At 33.7% G+C, this 23551-nt stretch overlaps 1 protein-coding gene across 1 annotated transcript; it reads right to left on the bottom strand.

The window, feature by feature from the left end:
* Positions 1–609: 609 nt before the first annotated feature.
* On the bottom strand, positions 610–23458 carry LOC132730110 (putative histone-lysine N-methyltransferase 1). Its single transcript, XM_060715964.1, has 9 exons — positions 23340–23458; positions 19567–19661; positions 11286–11341; positions 10351–10548; positions 10013–10099; positions 4592–4672; positions 3992–4087; positions 2366–2453; positions 610–830 (listed from the first exon to the last, which is right to left on the bottom strand). The coding sequence occupies exons 2-9, from the start codon at positions 19616–19618 to the stop codon at positions 625–627; spliced, it is 864 nt and encodes a 287-aa protein (XP_060571947.1). The 5' UTR covers positions 19619–19661; positions 23340–23458; the 3' UTR covers positions 610–624.
* Between the last annotated feature and the right edge of the window lie 93 nt (positions 23459–23551).

The raw sequence follows: 23551 nt of genomic DNA, 5'->3' as shown, positions 1-23551 counted from the left end.
AACGCCAAAATAATTATTACCTAACCTGACAATAATATAGAAAACAGAATGGTGATTTATAACATGATTTAAACATCCATGCTGTCTGACCAGGCTCTTTACTGTTTCCCGACAGACTTCAAATTTTTCATCTTGAAATTCTCAAAAATCGACAATGGTTAGTTCCAAAAAAATGGAAGCTGGACAAGTCCATTCAAGAACTTCAGCAATTTAAGGGTGGTCAAATATCATAGGTTAACTGTTTATGTTCATTTTGAACAAACAATTCTGTGGGATTTTTTTTCTGGGATTCAAAGTTTATGGCCCCTAATCATTCTAAATAAAGGGGGGATAGCATGGAGGATAATCCTTAAAGGCCCCATTATGCTCCAGAAAAGGTTTTATTCTTATTTTTCAAAAGCTTTCATTTTTGGTGTACATTTATAATTTCCAAAATATTACTCATTGGCCAATTAACTTAATCATGTCTTGCTTTAATTTGCTTCTTTCTGGAAATTAGCAAAGTCATAGTGGTTAAGTATTTTGTATGGAAGTCAAAAGTCATGTGTCAATTAGTATCCTGTTAATAATTATAAGAAACATGCTGTAAATAAAGAATAAAATACCGGACCTAAAAACAGAAATCTATACAACATAAAAGGTCCACAAATATGGTAAAAATAATCTAAGATTAGAACCTTCAGTATTTTCAATCATTCCTGTACTTGGTCTAGGACAGGATTCTTGAGTAGAAACTTCAGTTTTCTTTTCTTTTTTCCCCACTGTTATACTGTACTTCTTTTTGACTGGCTCTTTTTTCTTTGAAGGTGAAGTTGCCTTAGGAGCCCATTCTGAAATACATAAGGAAGGGTATTTATTACATGCTTTTCGGTGGTTTATAGAAATATATCAGTGATATAAAACTGGTAATTTCACTGGTTGAAACAGTGAAATTACCACTTTGATAATTTCACTGTTTTGAATTTAAGCCCCTTACGTTGTTTCAGTGAAATACCAGCGTGCACAGTACTGGGTACCAACTTAATGACGTGATGTCGTAAATGACGTCACGTTGTATTATTGTTTGGCGCACTTTTCATTCAGTATTAGGTTTAATGTCTTTTTAAAACGTTTCTTTGCATATAATAAAAAGAAAATTTGTTTAGTTTAGTGTAAGATCGAAATATATTTCACCTTGTAAACACCAAAAGTTCATATTTCACTTGTGGCTGCGCCACTCGTGAAATATACCTTTTGGTGCTCACTCGGTGAAATATATTTCGATCTTACACTGAACTAAACAAATATCCTCTATATATTATCTTTGTGTGGAAAGTGAAATATGATGATGGCTTTTTGAATTATCTATCTGTGTCTATAGATATGAAATATATTTTTCTAACATTTCCTTTCATTAAATCCCATTTTTAAGCACATTTCAAAAATGTTATTGATCTTACTTCCTAAAGCTTTTTCTTGGAAGAAGCAGACTTTTTTACCCCATTAATGCCCTGTCAGTAGTCGGAAAGTGGTTTATCAGTAGTTTTAGACACATGTCAGTAGTTTTTAGGCCCTAGATTTATAATCACACTTGGTCATCTTTTTTATCAATTTAGTCATTGTGTCAGCAGTAGCCAGTGGTAAATTCCAATGGCAGATGAACTGTGACATCGGCAATTCAGCATTAGTTACTTGTTGTTGTTGTATTGTTACTTGAGGAATGAACCACTTTACAGATTTTTGTTTCTATTTAAGTTGTTCATAATCCTTATGTTGTTTACTGTTAACATGTCTCTTGCAATCCTTTCTCCCCGCATGCATGCAACTAAAATCACTCAAACACACGGAGCAGTGTATAAAATGGGCATCTTTACGAAATGGTAAGAGACAGGGCCACAGTTCTCTGTAAGAATCTAGAAACTTTTGTGATGATTTCTTGCGTTTAACAGGCGATTCCTCGCCTCCCGGGCCGTTCCATTTTCGTTTCCCCATGTTAACAATTTTCCTTTCAGGTTCCAACTTAAATTGCCGAGTATTCCGAATGCCAATTAAACACGACGAGAGAGGCATGAATTGTTATACGCTTTTATAAGCGTCCAGATCACCCAGAATGACACTTTTCAGCGCATTAAGTGCTTAATTTATCGGAAATTTTCGTTATTAATTCGTAGTGCGTAGTTTATGCGGCGAATCCGTAGGAAATAAGGGCAATCCGTAGAGGTAAACAGCTCTGAAGAAGTGACTTGGAAGTGTTAATAACTTTCTTATAGTGTAAAAAATATTTATAATTAGTCATAACAAAACTTAAGTAAAACCCATGCCATGGAACATTTGCAAGCTTCAACAAGCAAACAATAAGTATCATAATAGCTTTAAAAGAACATACCATCAATATTTAGGTTCATTGCATTTTCTATTGTAGCATCAAATATGGCTGTATATTCCTCATCTGTTAAGGACCTTACTGGAAGTGTCTGTAATCAATAAAACTTTGTGTAAAATATAACACAACACAAATCCCTCCAAAAAAATAACTAAATCTCTATGATTTTTAAGTCAATTTTAGCAAAATTTTGTTTAAAAAAAATCTTTGCTTGATAGTTAACTAAAAGCAACAAGGAAAAGGGGCATAATTCTGAAATTATGCCTTGCAAACTTACCTTGCCTTGATAGCCAACAAATATTTAAATTGAAGTGATTGTAACTATAACTGTTTTTGAGAAAAGAGTAAAATATTCAAATTTAGAAAAAAAGGAAATAATGAAGCAAAAATATATGGCTTCTACAAATGCATTTCAACTTTGATAGTGGAAAAGTGCTCCAAGTTAAGTGCATACCTTGAATAATTTTTAAGAAATATACCTTTATAAAAAAGTTAACCACAAAATTCAAAGTCAAATAGAGACATATTTACAATGAAAAAATAAAATAAATTTTAGAAATGCATTCAGATTTAAAAATTGAACTTGTAAGTATTCCAAGTCTAAAGTGAAACAGTTTTTGAGAAATCAACATAAGAGAGAAAAGAAAAAAAAACTTAAAAAGGGGCATGACTTTGCAAAATTAATTTTCAGATTATCAGCCATTCTGAAATGGTGTCACATTTTGATAGCAGACATTTATATAAGATTTGAAGTGAATAAGTTTGTTAGTTTCTGAGAAAATGAACCTTATTAAAAAAGATTTACCATGGCTAAAAAAAAACAATTTGAAAAGAGGATATAACTTAATTAGCAAATAATTAATTTAAGGATCATTTGATTTTTCTGGAAATGGTGTACTTTTATGACAATAAACAGGTATACCAAGTTTGAAGTGAATAGCTTTTATAATTTCTAGAAAACGAACCTTAACCAAAAGGTTAACCAACTCCGACATTTTATCTTCAAAATGTGGAGCTAAAAACATTTCTCACCTGTTTTTTTTGTTTTTTTTGACAGTTTATTTAACTGAGCAAGTATAAAAATAATTTAAATGATAAAGTCTAGTACAATATACGGTATTCACATAGAAAATAACGTGTTAAAAAGAACTGCACCCAGTGAGCATAGGATTTAGTTTAAAATCTCTAGAGCTGATGAATACCTCTCAGCAACAACCCAAATCTTTGTCTCCCAAAGGGTGTTACTCTTGGTGATGGATACTAAATAATAAAATATTTTCATTCTGCCAATCCACAAACTAATGTTTTAAATCAAAGTATTTAATAGAAAAGTTGGCCTAATACGACACAACCATGTCAATAACTGCCATTAGCATTCAAACAGTTGGGAAAATCATTCAGAATTACCTTACACTACATCTCTGCAATATTTTATTTTTTCATCTTTTTGGTCCTCTGATGTAGATAATTGTTATGATCAAAACTAGTAGACATTAATAAATTGTATTAACCTACTAGGTTATCACTTTTTTACTGTTCATTCTTTTCTGACTTAGTTTTTCTTCTTTATCTTTTTGATAAATTGTTCCGTTATATAAACACTTAGAAACAATGATGCTCGAGACTTACCACTTTGGGTTCTTTTGGCTCTTTCTTTTCTTTTACCTTTTTTGGCTTCTGTACCACACTTTTATTTTCTTTTTTCTTTTTTTCTTTGGCATTGTTCTGTTAGAAATAAGTACAACATGCATGAATATCTTAATTAAACAAACACATGCTAAATTCCTGTTGAGTATTTGCAAAATAATTTTTTACATTTTTTCAAATTTATGATAATTTAGTTAAACATTTAGACAGACTAAATTCTTAGATAGCCAATATGTGCAGATTGTTTTTAATGATAAAATAAAATGTACAAATATATTTAATTAACATTTTTAGAAACATGGTATTGCCACAAAACCAGTTTATTAATAATAAACAAATATAAGAAAGTGTTGTTCCACTTAAAAAAATAATAGCATTGTTCAGTGTGATCAAGTTTGAAGTGAATAGCTTTTATACTTTCCGACAAAATGAAACTTTTGTACTTTCTGACAAAATAAACCTATCACATAGGTTAACCAACACAGACACATACGAGAGGGTCATGGCAATACTTCTACTTTTTTCTTTGAACAGTGGAGCTAAAATTAAAATAATGAAACCAATTTTAAGAGATATTATTACCTTGTTTTCATCATTTTTCTGAATGTCTGATGCTGGTGTCACACTGAACTCTGTCTTTGTTTTGTTCTTCTTTTTAATAACCTTTCAATGAAAGATAATGATACAACAAATATATAGCCTTCACAATACATTAAAATATTTAGCTTGACCTTATTTTTACAACATTTACAGTACTTTTAACTTGATGTCATATTATCTTGATCTTTAACAAGAACTGTCAGAGGACAGTAACGCTCGACTATTCGAAAAGTTGTCACAAGTGTGTTTCATTGAGTATAATAATGCTTACCTATTATGAATACATAAAATTGTCCGAAAAGGTACAAAGGCTTGTTATTAAGATGTTTTATCGAGTTAATCACTGCTTTATTATTATAAAATGCATAAAATTGTTCAAAAAAAGGTACAAACCCTTTAGTAGTTATGGAGATATTAAATGCTTAACCAAGAATTTCTAAGTAGAAAAAGGGGCATAATTATGCAAAAAAGCAAATCGGAGTTATTGGACTTGTGAAAATCAAGTTAAATAATCACAGAGAACAAGTGTGTGGCTAAGCTTCAATCCATTCCTTTCAGTAGTTCTGGAGATACCAGCTTGCATGCAAATACTTAACCAAGAATTTCTAAGTCGAAAAAGGGGCATAATTATGCAAAAAAGCAAATCAGAGTTATGGGACTTGTGCCAATCATGTTAGATAATCACAGACAACAAGCGTGTGAAGTTTCAATCCATTCCCTTCAGTAGTTATGGAGATACCAGCTTGCACGCAAAAACTTAACCACAGGGACGCTGACGCCGACAAATGGGTGACTGCATTAGCTCGATTATTCTGCGAAAAGTCGAGCTAAAAAAGATCTGTTGAATACTTATATCGGTTTCACTACTTATAAAACGTAGCTATTAAACCTCCAGCTTTTGAATCATGTGATCACCCAATATAAATCATAATTGAATTCAATTTTATCAATTTAACCTTCTTTTGATATTGCCAGTTCAAAAATTCTGTATCAATTCCACATTGTACACTGTTCAGCCTTGTTTTTATTTTCAGAGTCCAGTAGATTTCAGTATTGTACTTAACAATGTTTAATTACATCATTATATTGTGTACTGTAATAGACTACAGTAGAAGTTCAAGTCATTAATCATTATGTACCAATATCAATAAACTTTTGTATTTTTTAGAAATTCACTTTAAATAATTTTAAATCTCCCAAAATTTATTTATACAAGTTATAAGTTTTGAACATGTCAAAACTAAAAATTTAATAATGTTATTCTGTTAATCTTAAGGATAAGTGTATAAGTGTATTAATAATAATTATCAATATGATATTTTTTGTGTACTATTATCAGGGTTCGACACTAACTGTTTTAACAAGGGATCCCATAGGAATCCCTGAGATTAAATTCAGGGATTCCTCCTAATTGTCAGGGATTCCTCAGATCAAAATAGTAAAATATGAAGGCAAAGAATAACAACAAGGGTGTGCAGCAATCCGATTTCAATTTTTTTTTTTAAAGACAACATACATGATATATTGCCTTGTTTCAGATGCAGAAAATGTAGTTTATGAGCCCTTTGGGTTTTTTTTTTTTGTTTGCTTGGATTTTTACGGCATGTCAACACATAACTGGCCATATGAGCCCTTTAGAAATATTGCTGTTTAAAGTTTTAAAAGTGTTTCAAAGTGTTTACTTTACTAGTATATATATAATTGGACTGCTAAGATAAATTAAAGCATAATACATTTTTACATGCACGTAAACAAAATAACATTAAGCTCACCACTGAACAAGAGTTCGATTTGAAAATAAAACCTGTTTTCTCCCTGGGGTTGATAATTGTGAATCAGTTTCTGTAAAGGAAGGTATAATGCAAGGACTGGGCAATGGGACTTAGGGTTTGAACTTTTGAAGTTAAGTAGGAACTGGGGAAACATTTTCCAAGATAGCCTAGGGTTCACTGAAATAGAGCCAACATATCATATGTAGATCTTTAAAAACTTACAGATAATGATTAGGCTCCATATTCCAGTAAGTTCTGGTATGGATAACTTTTGGAAAATATTTACTTTCATGTCATTTGAAATGAAATGTTTAATTATGATCACTTTAAAAAACACTAGAAATGTGTCCATAGGACACGGATGCCCCCACACGCCACTGTTCTGTCAATCTTATGACTCTAGGTCAAATATTTTTTGGACTACATGTGCCACAAGTTGAAAACTAAAAATCAACAAAGGGCCATAATTCTGTTAAATTTGGTCGCAGCAAAAATTCCTACCTTTACTACCATCTACACATAAGGTTGTTAATCCCTGGAAGTTTAAGCAAAATCTGCCATCCGGTTTAAGAGGAGTTGCGTTCACAAAATTTCTACATAGTATATAATGAAAAAAACAACAAAGGGCCATAATTCTGTTAAATTTGGTTGCAGCGAAAATTCCTTCCTTTACTGCCATCTACACATAAAGGTTGTTCATCCTTGGAAGTTTAAGCAAAATCTGCCATCCGGTTTAAGAGGAGTTGCATTCACAAAATTTCTATATAGTATATAGTGAAAAAATCAACAAAGGGCCATAATTCTGTTAAATTTGGTCGCAGCGAAAATTTCTTCCTTTACTGCCATCTTCACCTTAAGGTTGTTCATCCCTGTGAGTTTAAGCAAAATCTGCCATGCGGTTTAAGAGGAGTTGCGTTCACAAAATTTCTACATAGTATATAGTGAAAAAATCAACAAAGGGCCATAATTCTGTTAAATTTGGTCGCAGCAAAAATTCCTTCCTTTACTACCATCTACACATTAAGGTTGTTCATCCCTGTAAGTTTAAGCAAAATCTGCCATGCGGTTTAAGAGGAGTTGCGTTCACAAAATTTCTACATAGTATATAGTGAAACTAGAAATGTGTCCATAGGACACTGATGACCCCTCACGCCACTGTTCTGTCAATCTTATGACTCTAGGTCAAATATTTTTTGGACTACATGTGCCACAAGTTGAAAACTAAAAATCAACAAACGGCCATAATTCTGTTAAATTTGGTCGCAGCAAAATATCCTTCCTTTACTACGATCTACACATTAAGGTTGTTAATCCCTGGAAGTTTAAGCAAAATCTGCCATCCGGTTTAAGAGGAGTTGCGTTCACAAAATTTCTACATAGTATAAAGTGAAAAAATCAACAAAGGGCCATAATTCTGTAAAATTTGGTCGCAGAGAAAATTCCTTCCTTTACTATCATCTACACCTTAAGGTTGTTCATCCCTGTAAGTTTAAGCAAAATCTGCCATCCGGTTTAAGAGGAGTTGCGTTCACAAGATTTCGGGACGTACGGACGGACTGACTGACGGACGGACGGACTGACGGACGGACACTCGGACGGACAAGTGCAACGCTATATGCTCCCACTCTGTGGAGGCATAAAAAGTGATTTTCATCTTACTGTACACTTTTTGTGTTTAAAAGGAAATATCTCATCGATTGTTACATGTAAATTAAATATTTTGTTAAATTTTTACTAAAGCTAAAATATCAAGAAAAAAGTTTTGTTTGCATTACAAATAGGGTACCTTCAAATGATTTTGTTTTTAAAAATAAAAAGTTGCTCCAAGTCCATGACAGGATGTGTAATATCCAAATTTATTGTTCTCAATTTTTACACTGAAATGCCCGATTCTTTTCCTCCCTGTGTGTATTGATTTCTTTTAAGTTTTGACATATGCCACATCAAAGGCACTCACCGCATACAGCAGTCATGTAGTTCAGAGCACTGATTGGCCCAAAGAACTGTCAGATGAAATATACTCATTTGGTGTATGTTTCACCTAAGGATTTTTCTATTTTTTTGTTGGTAAATTATGCGTGACCTTGATTGACCTTAGAACACTTCAGTCTTTAGTTAGACAATATTTTTTAGCAATTAGGCTGCAGAGTTTCAAAAAGGATTTTAAACTGAAAAGTATGGATTCTTTTTTTCTATTTATTAATTATACTTTTGCTGTACTACAGCACAGGTTATCGGCGTGGGACCAAGCCCTACCCCTAAGGTACCACCCCCAGGACCCACAATACTACCCAAATATACTTCAATATATACTAGTATAGTATTATATTTTTTGATAGAATTGTTTGATTTTGTATTGACATGTATTTTGAATATATTGAAGTATATTTGGGTAGTATTGTGGGTCCTGGGGATGGTACCTTAGGGGTAGGGCTTGGTCCCACGCCGATAACCTGTGTACTACAGGGGAAAAAAATACATCAGTAATCTTTTCTTTTTTTCCCCTCTTTTTTACGAAAATTTACAATGATCAACAAATGCCGAATTTTTGCACACAAAAAAAAAACTTCGTAGCTACCGCCGGCAACGCCGATCTGCACATATTTGAAGTACACACCGCTCGTGTAATAATTATACGATAATTATTTTTCTTTCTTGAATTTTCACAACTTAATATTATGAAGTCAATGCATGATATAAAATTATTCAAGAATGTTTCTTTAGCCAAAATTATTTTCATTATATATCGCAAATGAGTTGATAGCAGTCACTGCACAAAGGAAATCTGGCGTACATGATTCAAGAGCGTAGATTTTACCGGCGGGATTTTTCTTTTCTTTCTTGAACATTGCAGTTCTGCCAGTCTTTATTAACTCTTTTCTTGAATATTTGTGATTCAATGATATTAATTCAGACAATTTCAAAAATTTACACAGCAATTTTTCAGGGATCCCAACGGAATCCCCAGCTAGGAATCACAGAGATTCCTCCCAACTTTTTGGGATCCTCGGAATCCCGGGATCCCGTTAACGTCGAACCCTGATTATAAATAGAACATATAATTATATTGTTTCTCAGGGTAAATTAGTGCATATTAGCAATCCAAGAACTGAAATAACACCCTGAGAGACATTTGTTATTTCTGTTACTATACCAAACCAACATTTTAATGTAAGTTTCAAATCAGCTATGTATTACTAAATTACCCAGCAAACACCTGACGTTGTTTCAACGTTGGATCTAAGTTGAATTTATGTCACGACGTCAAAATCCTAAATACAACGTTGTATTTGCGACGTCGTATCAACGTGTTGGAATTACGTCGATACGACGTCGGATTTTAGTGTAATCCAACATAGTAGTCTTGATTGAGTTACTTCCCTTTGTTCTGATTTATAAATCCGATAGGTGGCTCTGATTTCAGGTCAATATAATCATTCGAATTTTGTTATTCATAATTTTTTTTTTCACATCCATTTTATATTTTTTTTAAAAATTGTTGTTATACTAGACACGAAGAACTGAGTGGCCAATACTAAAAAGTTTACGCAAGGTATGATAATATATAACTTCTTCTAAGAATATGGTTAGTTGTAAGAAAGATGCATTTTGTACAATTATGACAGGATACCTTTTTCTCTGATACAGTTGTTGAAAGTTGTTTGGCTTTTACATGGTCACCTTCCAGTCCATCATTTTTGTTTGCAATTTCTTGTTCCTGTAGAATGATAAACGACAGATAATCACTTAGACGGTTTGACGATAAAAGTTAATTGTTTTTTTCTATTTCTGACCATTGCACCATCTATTTCTTTAATCTTTTCTTGCAATTATACTTTTTTCTTATATCAAATTATCCATCTTTTTTTATCCATTTTAAATTATTTTATATTATAAATTCCATGTATTAGAATCTACATATACTTTCTGTTTGTGAATTAGATAGTCTTATAATAAATGAAAGGTTACCTTTAAAAGACTTGTTTTGACATTGTCTCCAGACTCCGGTACATCTTCTGGCTTGAAGGTGTCTTTTATTTCAGCACTTTCAGTCTTATGATCTCCACTTGGATTAGCTTTAAGAAACTGCTTTGTGGCAGAAACATTACTGTCACCATCAGCTCTTATTTCCACAGACAAAGGCTTCTTCTTCGCTTCTTTCTTTTCCTACACAGAATGATGCATATAGGCTTGATAAGTTTATCAGTTAAAGTGTGCCAAATGTTTTTTTGATTTCCAATTGTCCAGACTTTATAAAATAAAGTTATCCCTTTTTTTTTTCTTTTTTGTCATTCAAAAACTTAATCTTCAAAATGGGAAATTATTAATAATTATGTAAAGCACAACTCACTTGTGCACAAGTCAAACCCTGAATTCCCAAACAATGGATCAATTAAACTATGTGCAACAGCAGGTGGAAAAAGCAGGGTTCTTACTTTCTGTCTATCCTCTTAGTGCCCTTACTCACAGGTCGAAACAGTAGTTTGTTTAGATGCAAAAATAGGAGATGTCCAATTAAAATATATCTTTTAGAATTAATTGGACCCTGACCTGTTCCTGTAAGATTGGGTTATATTATGTCCCAGAATTGTATTGGTAAATTCCCCTGCAACATATGGCACACCTGCTAATTTTAATCATTTCTGGCTTTTAATTTATGTGCCTACTTTAATAAATGACCCCCCCCCCCCCCAAAGATTATAATTTGACTCCCTGCGTCAGTGTGTGATGAAAAAAAAAAAGACTTTTAATAGTTCTAATGCAAATTGTCAAGTTGTAAAAACACTTAACTAAAAATAATTTGTTTAATTCAATTTTACATCTACAATCTTGTCATAAAAGCTATTTCATTTCAGCACCTGCTTTAATCTGTGTGTGCTTTTTAACATCACTATACAACATACCTGTTTTCCTTTGTTTTCAGTAGAATTTGATTTCTCACTGGAAGGTTTAGCTGGCACTGAAATATGACAGTAATATAAAATATAATTATAAACTATACGATCTCCATACTTTATGGCTAACATTAGATGAAAATACTCAATTATTATATCAATTCTGAACTTTTTACTTTCCTTCTACACACAAACTTGTTAAGCAAAAGCATCGCATTTAAATGGCACAAAGGTAGGGCAATATACAACTGAACTAGAACTGTGTCCAAAGGACACGGATGCCCCCACTGACAACTTATATATGGTATATAGTGAAAAAATCAACAAAGGGCCATAATTCTTTTAAATTTGGTCGCAGCAAAAATTCCTTCCTTTACTACCATCTACAGATTAAGGTTGTTCATCCCTGGAAGTTTAAGCAAAATCTGCCATCCGGTTTAAGAGGAGTTGCATTCACAAAATTTCTACATAGTATATAGTGAAAAAATCAACAAAGGGGCATAATTCTGTTAAATTTGGTCGCAGCAAAAATTCCTTCCTTTACTACCATCTACACATTAAGGTTGTTCATCCCTGGAAGTTTAAGCAAAATCTGCCATTCGGTTTAAGAGGAGTTGCATTCACAAAATTTCTACATAGTATATACCCAGCCACAAATGAAGCACATGCTTCAGGTAAGTCCCCCAGCTTTAAGTATACCTGAAATGTACTTCAGATATACTTACAGATTATAAGACCTGCTTCATCTGAAGTCCTACAGACTTCAATGATACACAACAACCATACTTCAAATGAAGCCCCTGGAACTTCAAGTATACTCTTCCTAACACATACCTGCTTCAGTAGAAGCCCAGGGAACTTCTGCTGGAAGTGCCAGGGACTTTGTTGATGCTTTGTAAACATTAATAAATAGATAAGAACAGTAATGGGGCTTCAATGATGCCTTAAACACTTATATGAAAATATAAAGCATATTTCTAGGGACTTCATATGTACTTTTGAGAATTGAGTAAAATTTAACTCACAAACACAAGTGATTGTAACATAATATAAACCATGTGTAATTGGTCAGTGAGGGGTCAAGAGTTTCTCCTTGCTGTTTTCATAATAGCCTGTGTTAAACTCGCCTATCTTATATAAAAGAAAGTGTTAGATAAGTGGGGTTTACAACATGTAATCTAATATCCTGAACAAATCTGGCTCTCAGAAAATTCAAATAATACTCAGGAAGTTTCTTTGGACCTCAGTGCTTATAATTTATAAAGATGCTTAGGACTAAAGTTAAACATGTGCCTAAAGTGTCATTTATATGAAACAACTTTATAATGTGAACTTTAATGAAATTATAATGGGACATTAAATGAGTTCTTCAATCAGATGGAAATGGAAATTTACTATTGTTCAATGGAATAATGGTAAGCTATTTAGACTATTTTGTTACATCAGCCTTTTCAAATTTACCTTAAATTAACACTAAGTATAAGTTTAGTTTTTGTTTCTCTTCATAAATTTTACATATGTCCTAATTTAAATCTTTTTCACTGAGTGTTATTAAGGGGGAAATTTTAAATCTGCCCTTTTCTTTACATTATGAACCAGTAAATTACATTCCTGTGCAGGTCATGATTATTCATAACATTTACATTTTGAGGGCAAGGGGCCCTTCTGTTTCAGTAAATTATGGGTTATTTAAACAGTACAATCAATCATATAAAAATGGAACCAATATTATTTTACCGTTGATAGAGTTTATTAAAATATTTCATAAGATATAGATTTATACCCTTTAACAATTTAAAACTTTATATATATAATTTATGATGCATTTAATGTAATTCTTCAATGATGCTTTAAATGTACTTCTTCAATGATGCTTTAAATGAACTTCAACTTGATGCTTAAATTGAACTTCTTAAGATATATAGTGTTTGATGCTTTTAATATACTTCAATAAATGATCATGCTTTAAATGAACTTCTTTATGTTGTGCTTCAAATGTACTTCATTATTAATTTCAAGCTGATGTTTAAAAGGGCTCCAAGTGATGCTTCTATTGTACTTCTGGTAAAGCTTTAAAGGTACTTCCTAAATTGATACTTAAAATGTACTTCCCTGAGCCTACCATGCTGAGCTTGTAGGTACTACCTGACTGATGCTTTATATATGCTTTCTTAAAAGAAGTATCTTTGAAGCATAATTTAAATATTTTAGACGGAGCTTTAAGTGTACTTCCCCCTGTTCGAGTGAATGTTAAATTTTGCTCCATAAAATAAAGTACACTAGAAGCAGGTACTTAAGTGATACCATATTGATACTACATTGTGGGGCTTTATAGGTACTTCTATTGTACCTAAAACGTACTGTATTTGTGGCTGGGTAGTGAAAAAATCAACAAAGGGCCATAATTCTGTTAAATTTGGTCACAGCGAAAATTCCTTCCTTTACTACCATCTACACATTAAGGTTGATCATCCCTGAAAGTTTAAGCAAAATCTGCCATCCGGTTTAAGAGGAGTTGCGTTCACAAAATTTCTATGTGGTATATAGTGAAAAAATCAACAAAGGGCCATAATTCTATTAAATTTGGTCGCAGCAAAAATTCCTTCCTTTACTACCATCTACACATTAAGGTTGTTCATCCCTGGAAGTTTAAGCAAAATCTGCCATTCGGTTTAGGAGGAGTTGCGTTCACAAAATTTCTATATGGTATATGGTGAAAAAAATCAACAAAGGGCCATAATTCCGTTAAATTTGGTCGCAGCGAAAATTCCTTCCTTTACTACCATCTACACATTAAGGTTGATCATCCCTGAAAGTTTAAGCAAAATCTGCCATCCGGTTTAAGAGGAGTTGCGTTCACAAGATTTTGGGACGTACGGACGGACGTACGGACGGACAAGTGCAACGCTATATGCTCCCACTATGTGGGGGCATAAAAAATCAACAAAGGGCCATAATTCTTTTAAATTTGGTCGCAGCCAAAATTCCTTCCTTTACTACCATCTACACATTAAGGTTGTTCATCCCTGGAAGTTTAAGCAAAATCTGCCATCCGGTTTAAGAGGAGTTGCGTTCACAAAATTTCTATATGGTATATAGTGAAAAAATCAACAAAGGGCCATAATTCTGTTAAATTTGATCGCAGCAAAAATTCCTTTCTTTACTACCATCTACACATTAAGGTTGTTCATCCCTGGAAGTTTAAGCAAAATCTGCCATCCGGTTTAAGAGGAGTTGCGTTCACAAAATTTCTATATGGTATATAGTGAAAAAATCAACAAAGGGCCATAATTCTGTTAAATTTGATCGCAGCAGAAATTCCTTTCTTTACTACCATCTACACATTAAGGTTGTTCATCCCTGAAAGTTTAAGCAAAATCTGCCATCCGGTTTAAGAGGAGTTGCGTTCACAAAATTTCTATATGGTATATAGTGAAAAAATCAACAAAGGGCCATAATTCTGTTAAATTTGATCGCAGCAAAAATTCCTTTCTTTACTACCATCTACACATTAAGGTTGTTCATCCCTGGAAGTTTAAGCAAAATCTGCCATCCGGTTTAAGAGGAGTTGCGTTCACAAGATTTCGGGACGTATGGACGGACGGACAGACGTACGGACGGACGGACGTACGGACGGACAGACGGACGGACAAGTGCAACGCTATATGCTCCCCACTTTGTGGGGGCATAATAAAAAAAATTTGTTTGAGAAATCAATCATAATCTTTTAGTCAGGGAAGACACCCATTTATGAAACCTGTATGAAAAATGTTATATCTTATTTATTATCTGTTTTCTAGAAATCCACAAGGCAATGATGCTTTATGCCTCATATCTAAGCTCTAGGCATTGTTACTTTAATGGAAGCAATGACTCATGTTCTTTACATTGTCTCAGGATAAACAACATTTTTACCTATTTTTTGATTTCCATTTATCTGTTACTGTGGGGACACAATTTTTTTAATTTAGCCTAAGTGTGAATTAACCTTCACCTCAGAAAGGTCAAACCTACGATCTGCATATCGATCATCTAATTAAAAATATAATGGTTCACATTTCCTTCATTCGTTCAAAAGATAGAGTGGACACAAAATTGCTGACATATAGATTGATGACCAGGTACAGTGATTTTTCTCGCTTAATTGGGAAGAGGCCTTAGCCTCTTGATTTTGGGAAAAATTATCGCTAAAATTGCTAATTTGGGAAGAAAAAAGCATGTTTCAGTTCAGATTTTGGGAAAACTGCATGATTTTAAAGAAAATTTCAATTGGGAAGAGGCCCTTTTTCGGAGTCTGTTATATAAGTAGGAAAATCACTGAGGTACATAATGATAAACACCCCCAAAAAAAATTCAGGAGTATAAAAATGCCTTGGAAAATTGAAAATGCAGGAAGATTTTTTGTCAAAGTACCAAATTAAAGTGAAAATGCTACCAAGAAGGTGTTGTTTTTTGTGGGGTTTTTTTTGGTCTTTACATCATGTTTGGTCCAATAAAAATGTTCAGTTTACAGGACTTATCCATGAAGGGACTTTGAAAATGCTGGAATTGGTTTATTTACAGCCTACTATATATAATACTTGTGACACGTCATCAAACTTCATTAAAATTTCATGTACATTAACAAAAGATTTGTTCAAATTAACAACATTTCATGTATTAACAAACAAAAGGGTCGTGATGATGATGACCCTTGGTCAATCACCTGATTATAAAGGAATAATAAGGATCAATCAATAATGTTAACAATGAATGATCAGCAGATATAATGTCTTAATCTTTAACTAATATCATTTATTCATATCTACATTTAAAATAGTGCAAACAAGGGGTGCCAATCTCAAGTGCAATTGTGTAAAAATTGTTGTTGTTTATTTCAAGTCATGACTTGTCTTTTTGATTTCAAAAAAAATTGGAAAGGTAGCTAGATTGTTTTTTTTTGTTTTTTTTTATATAGCAACAAATCAGCGACTTTCATTTTCAGGTGTATTTTGGGGTAACATATAATAGTGCATCCCCTGCCCCATGAGAATGATGCTTGAACAAAGCCAGGTTTACAAAAGAAATAAATTATTCTTTACAAAATGATTTGTCTGAACTCCGTCATCAACTTTATACATAAAAAAATTCAACCAATGATATTCTTTGAATGAAAATATTTATTAACAGCAACAAGAGTAGTCCCCTTCAATTCTTTTCTTTTACTAAAGTTCACAATTACCTCCCTTCAGGTCCAGTGTTCATGTAAATAAATAGGCCGACTAGACAAATGTATGCTTTTTTGAGAAAATTTATCAATTCAGATGCCAGATTTTCACGCACCTGTTTCCATAATGTGCACAATCTTTTAAAAAAAATAGCGTGAATCCCAAAATCGCACGTCCTAGAATAGACAATGTTTGGGCTCTGTGACCTAGTTTTTTTAAACCCAAAATGACCGTTGAAAAGGATATCAACACTTAAGAAGTGTGTATAAAATGCAGGTATTGTGCTCCATAAAAAAAACTTTATGTGAATTGATTTTAAGGAATTTTCTTGGAGGAAGAATTGCCTCTCAGCAGCTCCTGCTATAATCAAAAGGAAACTAGAACTGCCACTATCATGGCGTGAATACCCCCGCATACCACTTTGTCAGAATTAACAGTGGCCATTTAGAGCTCAAGGACAACCTCCCTGCCAAAACTGAGGTTACTAAGCCAGTGCATTGCTAAGTTATGTATTCTACATGCTTCAAATGTGAAAATGTCAAAATCAATACATTGCGGACAGGACATTCTTTAGCAATTGAGAAGAAAAGCTTTTTTTGTCAAGGTCCCTGTGACCTTGACCTTTGACCCAGTGACCTCAAAATCAATAGGGGTCGCCTTATAGTCATGATCAACATCCATACCAAATATGAAGACTGTGGGTCAAAGGAATCTTAAGTTAATGGGTGGACAAACTTTTTGAAGTCAAAGTCCCTATGACCTTGACCTTTGATCCAGTGACCTCAAAATCAAAAGGGGTCATCTACTAATCATGATCAACATCCATGTCAAATATGAAGACTGTGGGTCAAAGGAATCTAAAGTTATTGGGCAGACAAAGTTTTTGAATTCAAAGTCCCTGTGACCTTGAGCTTTGACCCGGTGACCTCAAAATCAATAGGGGTCATCTACTAATCATGACTAACCTCCATACCAAATATGAAGACTAAGGGTCAAAGGAATCTTAAGTTATTGGGCGGACAAGCTTTTTGAAGTCAAGGCCCCTGTGACCTTGACCTTTGACCTAGTGACCTCAAAATCAATAGGGGTCATCTACTAATCATGACTAACCTCCATGCCAAATATGAAGACTAAGGGTCAAAGGAATCTTAAGTTATTGGGCGGACAAGCTTTTTGAAGTCAAGGTCCCTGTGACCTTGACCTAGTGACCTCAAAATCAATAGGGGTCATCTACTAATCATGACTAACCTCCATGCCAAATATGAAGACTAAGGGTCAAAGGAATCTTAAGTTATTGGGCGGACAAGCTTTTTGAATTCAAGGTCCCTGTGACCTTGACCTTTGACCTAGTGACCTCAAAATCAATAGGGGTCATCTACTAATCATGACTAACCTCCATGCCAAATATGAAGACTAAGGGTCAAAGGAATCTTAAGTTATTGGGCGGACAAGCTTTTTGAAGTCAAGGCCCCTGTGACCTTGACCTTGACCTAGTGACCTCAAAATCAATAGGGGTCATCTTCTAATCATGACTAACCTCCATGCCAAATATGAAGACTAAGGGTCAAAGGAATCTTAAGTTATTGGGCGGACAAACTTTTTGAAGTCAAGGCCCCTGTGACCTTGACCTTTGACCTAGTGACCTCAAAATCAATAGGGGTCATCTACTAATCATGACTAGAGTTGGGTACCGCCAGAAAGAAAATACCACGGTATACCACGGTTTTTTCCTAAAAACCACGGTATAAACCGCGGTATACCACGGATTTTCATTGTATGCTATAGGTTAATAATAAGTATCAATTAAGGTAGGCTGGTATAGAATTTCAAATATTAAATTTAAGCAGATCTAGAAAATACTGATTAATCAAAGCATCATTTAAGTTTTTTCAATCAGGTACTTTCGCATGTTGACAATCATAAATTAATTGGGTCATGGATCAGTTCTTGTTTTTTTTGTTGTTGTTTTTTAATTACATATTGGTCTCTTTCAACATTTAACAACTGTTGTATAAATTGCATAGTTAAAATGGAAAAATAAAATGTTTTTATTGCTTATTGATTAATAAAATAATAGGTCAAATGCACGTTAGCCGATGACAAATATTTATTTGTCGGTTAATTTTATAACAGAGTCCCAGCTGTTATTGTATTTTTTTATTGCAAGGGCAAAGTATTTAATTAATCTGTGTCAAAAACCAAAACAAACATGTACCCCAAAAGCAAATTAAAATTATCACATAGAAAACTGCTGACCATGTTACTGCTTAATTAATATTCATTAGTTGAACGAACATTACTTTTAATCCAGTTTCTACGCCGTTCTATAATTAGTTAATTTCCATGCGCATGCAGTAAGTGCGTGACGTAAGGAAAACCCCTAGCCTGATTGGTCGCTATTTATATAAATACTTAAAATAGTAACACCCTAATTTTATGCAAGGAATGCCTTCATGAATTATCAATCTTTACGATTAGTTTTCGTATCAAATAAGCGATATTTGGACAAGTAAATGTAAGTCAACAATTCTTGCTTCTTCAACTGTGATCATGCCAGTCGACAATTCTGGCTTACATGCATTCAATTTTCGCTAAGAACTATCGAAGAATGATAATAGTCGGCGAAAGTTGTTTGCAAAAAGGTTTACTCAAAGAAACATTAACATATACAACAGAAAAAGTTTTTTAATTAAGTACATTTTACGGATCTGTAATTGTTTTAAATTAGAGCTAAAAGTACCGGTTTTCCAGGTCTGTACCGCGGTACGTACCGCAGATGTCTCGGACCGTGGTTTACCGGTATACCGGTTAAACCGCGCACCTCTAATCATGACTAACCTCCATGCCAAATATAAAGACTAAGGGTCAAAGGAATCTTAAGTTATTGGGCGGACAAGAAAAAACCGACGGACGGACGGCCGGACGGACGGCCGGCCGGACGGACGGACAGCCGGACGGACGGACAAGCTGATTCCAGTATACCCCCCTTACAACTTTGTTGTGCGGGGGTATAATTACAACTTTGTTGTGCGGGGGTATAAAAAAGAATATTTATAAAGGATATATACAAATAATGTACACACCTGAAAATTTTGGGCATTTAAAGTTTGGTTTCTTTGGTACCGCTTGCATCATTCCAAAGTGTTTCAACAGTCGAGTCCAAATAGTCTGTAAAAGCCTGTAAAAAGAAATCATTTTTAATCAATCAAATATTACTACAGTAAATTTTTTAAATTAGTTACAAATGATTAAATTTCATTAAGATAAATTGACATTTAAAATATATGTCTTATCAGAATATTGCTTTCAGATTCAGTAGAATTACTAAATATATATTATATAATTAAATGATTGTTATTTAATAGTATCACATCTTCAAAATTAAAAGTGCAATGAAATTTATGGGTACCAGCTACCAGTCAATTATTACCCTGGCAACTCCCTTAACCCAGTGTGCAGATTACAGAGATATGAGGCAAGCTTTTAAATACCTTCCCACTGTCCCAGTATTTGAGATAAAACACTTGCTTGAAGCCCAGGGCAAGTTAAATTACCAACAAGCAAGTTAAAATTATAACCAGTCTGTCCCATCAGGCACATGAAAATTTAATGACAATTTGTATAAAACATGCAATAATTTAAATTAAAAAAAACTGTATTTACACATCTCCAGTAAAATCCAAGTTTCTATAATATTTTTAAGTTGTGCATGTTTATCCAAACATGTACATGTCAAATGAAGCGAGTTGAAATACATTGTATCCGTATTAAACCCAAAATGGGAATATTTCACTGAAGCAATTAATAATTTTTTGCAGATACTTCGTCTTGTAACATAAAAAATGAATTCTATATAACCTAAGAGCCCTTCAGGCTTAAGCAAACAATGCAAAATTCAATTTAACATAGATATATAATACAATAAAAACAATACAAGTGGAACAAACAATCAACACAGGATAAGTTTTAAGGTTTATTTAATGATGATAAGACGTTTCGACTCTCACGAGTCTTCATCAGGGTTATAAAATAATAGATATATATAGATATATAATTATAAAAAACCTAGATGACTCTCATATTTCAACAAGAATCACAATCTTATCACATGGGAAAATTTATTGGGCCTGCCAGGGCCTAAAAACCCTTCTTTGTAGAGGCTGAATATAGGCTACTTCCCCAACCAAACTAGCCCCTTTTTTTCCCCAGTTTGATCCTCAAAATTCCCCAGTCTTTTAAAATTTCCCATAGAATTTGGAAAAAATTAAATAATGAGGTTGAATTAAGGTTTTTTACTGCCAAATTTGTATTGCCCAGTGCTTTTTGCTTGTCTATTTTGAAGAACTTGTTAAAAGTTTGTGTTAAATTTGAAACCCCTTTTCCCAAAGTATGCCAAAATCACGCATTTTTTTCCCCAAGAAAAAGGCTGAGGCCCCTTCCCCAAAATTGGTGTTTTGGCCCTTCCTACCTAACTTTACCAGACAAGTCCTTGAGTCTGACGGTCTTTCAGAATACTGCCATCTTATAGTAAATTTTTTTTACTATACTAGGCTATATTCTAGAATGGACCCAGGGTCTAAACAAGGCATACATATATCAGCTTAAGTTCATTCCCTTTTCATTAGTTTTATTATTGCAAGTTTTATTCCTCAAATATACAGAGGGGTCTAAACCCGGAGATTTTTCAGTGTTCGAAAGTAGCAGTAGTCCGATAGCCCATGACTACCACATTTCTCCTTGGCTACCAATATTTCGCAGTAAAAAGGCAATATAAAGAAATGTTTGGAACGAATTAATCATAATAGTGAAATGTCTTTTGGGCTAGTGAATATTCACAGGAACTTGAAATTCTATCAATATTAATGATAATATCCAAAATATACCCCCTATACAGTATGTTTATTTATTGATAGAATTTCAAGTTCCTGTGGAATATTCTAATTTGGTAGCCTGACCAGCCTATTGGATTCAAATCCTAATTTCGTACACTGATTACTGATTTTTTTAATTGACATGGAAACTTTCTGACTACCCAGACTTCCAACTCCTGTTAAAACTCCAATGGAAAACTTCTTCACCTGTCTGCCCCAACTTCCAATAAAATGAAAAGCAGAGTGCTGCATGGCAGAGTGGTTAATGCATCGGACTGGTAATCTAAGGATGCTGTCGCATGGGTTCAAACCCTGACAGGGACAAGCTGTTGTTTCCTTGAGCAAGAAACTTTACATTCATTGCTTAGTACTGGTTGGTTCCAGCAACGGATTTGAGTGTTTCAATAAGCTTAAAGCTTCCCGCACAATCAAACTAAAATAAATTGGTATAAACTTAAGCATGTGGGGAGTAGTGTTGAGTTACTAGTTGTGCATTGATTAGATTGCAGTATCCGTGAACACAGACAACTGACACAGTCAGTGCATTTGAAACTCAGTGCTGACCGCGCATTAAAATAAATCCATGTCCAACAAATTTTAGCAGTTGGCAATTTTTAGGTTACAATTGTGACCCCTGAGGGCATCTTTGATGTTTCAAATAAATACATTCAGTGCTTATCAGTGATTTTTCACCTTATATTACTGAGGCCTCTCAAAAGGCCTCTTCCCAATTGAAATTTTCTTTAAAATCATGCAGATCACAGATGCTTGGGGTTTGGAGCTCAAAACGCCTTTAAAATCCAAATAAAATGCATATTTGTCAATCCCAGGACATGTACTGATCATATATATCAAAAAAAACTTAATATAAGCCGTTTTGAAAAAAAATCATATTTCAACATCTATAATAATACACAAGATAAAAATGTTCGCCGGAAAAAATCCGCACCCCTACCGTCATAATCACCATGTATTTTATTCCATTTCCAATATTTTCACATAATCCTTTGGTCCATCGACACAGAAGATATAATTCTTCACGATGATGGTCAATTTTAAACTTCAACGGTAATATAAACAACGCAACAGCCGAAATAAACATCAAATATTATCGCCGTTTTTTTTCCAACGACAAAAATCTTTCGATAAATTCAATGGACCAGACGGCTATGAACGAAGCTATCCGATTATGTGGTTCCCAAACTTAAAAGCGCTGCGCATTTTGCACACGGCAAAGCTGGGGCCACATAATCGGATAGCTTCGTTCATAGCCGTCTGGTCCATTGAATTTATCGAAAGTTTTTGTCGTTGAAAAAAAACGGCGAGAATATTGATGTTTATTTCGGCTGTTGCGTTGTTTATATTACCGTTGAAGTTTAAAATTGACCATCATCGTGAAGAATTATATCTTCTGTGTCGATGGACCAAAGGATTATGTGAAAATATTGGAAATGGATTAAATACATGTTGATTATGACGGTAGGGATGCGGATTTTTTCCGGCGAACATTTTTATCTTGTGTATTATTATAGATGTTGAAATATGATTTTTTTTCAAAACGGCTTATATTAAGTTTTTTTGATATATATGATCAGTACATGTGCTGGGATTGACAAATATGCATTTTATTTGGATTTTAAAGGCGTTTTGAGCTCCAAACCCCAAGCGTCTGTGATGCAGATTACCCAAAAATCTGAACATGCATCAGCTATTTTTACTTCCCAACTTTGCAATTTTGGCGATAATTTTTCCAAAATCGAGAGGTTAAGGCATTTTTCCCAAATAAGTGAGGAAAAAAATGCATGGTTGTGGGGTGAACAGTTGATTTGGCTCAGTCAGTCAATGACTATAAAAAATCGTGAATCTGCCTATATTTATAAAATAATGCAAGAGTCTAAAACCTAAGAATACTTTGTGGTACCATATTATTCAATTTCCTGAAAAGTGATTAATAAGCTGAAAAAAAATACTGAAAACCAACAAACCTCGAGTCGCACCCGTAAGTTTACAGACGACACAATATTCACTTCCGCAACTTTCTATCCCAGCATTCTGATAGCTTTACGCATGCGCAACTCATTAAATGAAATTATCCTTGCTGGGCAGTAAGAATATGCACATAGGGATTGTTTCATGGTTTGGAAGGAATAATTTGCAATAGACGTGCAATTTTATTGTGAAGGATATCATAAATTAG

The sequence above is a fragment of the Ruditapes philippinarum genome, unplaced genomic scaffold, assembly GCF_026571515.1.
Source record: "Ruditapes philippinarum isolate M1 unplaced genomic scaffold, ASM2657151v2 ctg1882_1_1_1_1, whole genome shotgun sequence".
Taxonomy (NCBI): domain Eukaryota; kingdom Metazoa; phylum Mollusca; class Bivalvia; order Venerida; family Veneridae; genus Ruditapes; species Ruditapes philippinarum.
This window is presented reverse-complemented; position numbering and strand designations above follow the sequence as displayed.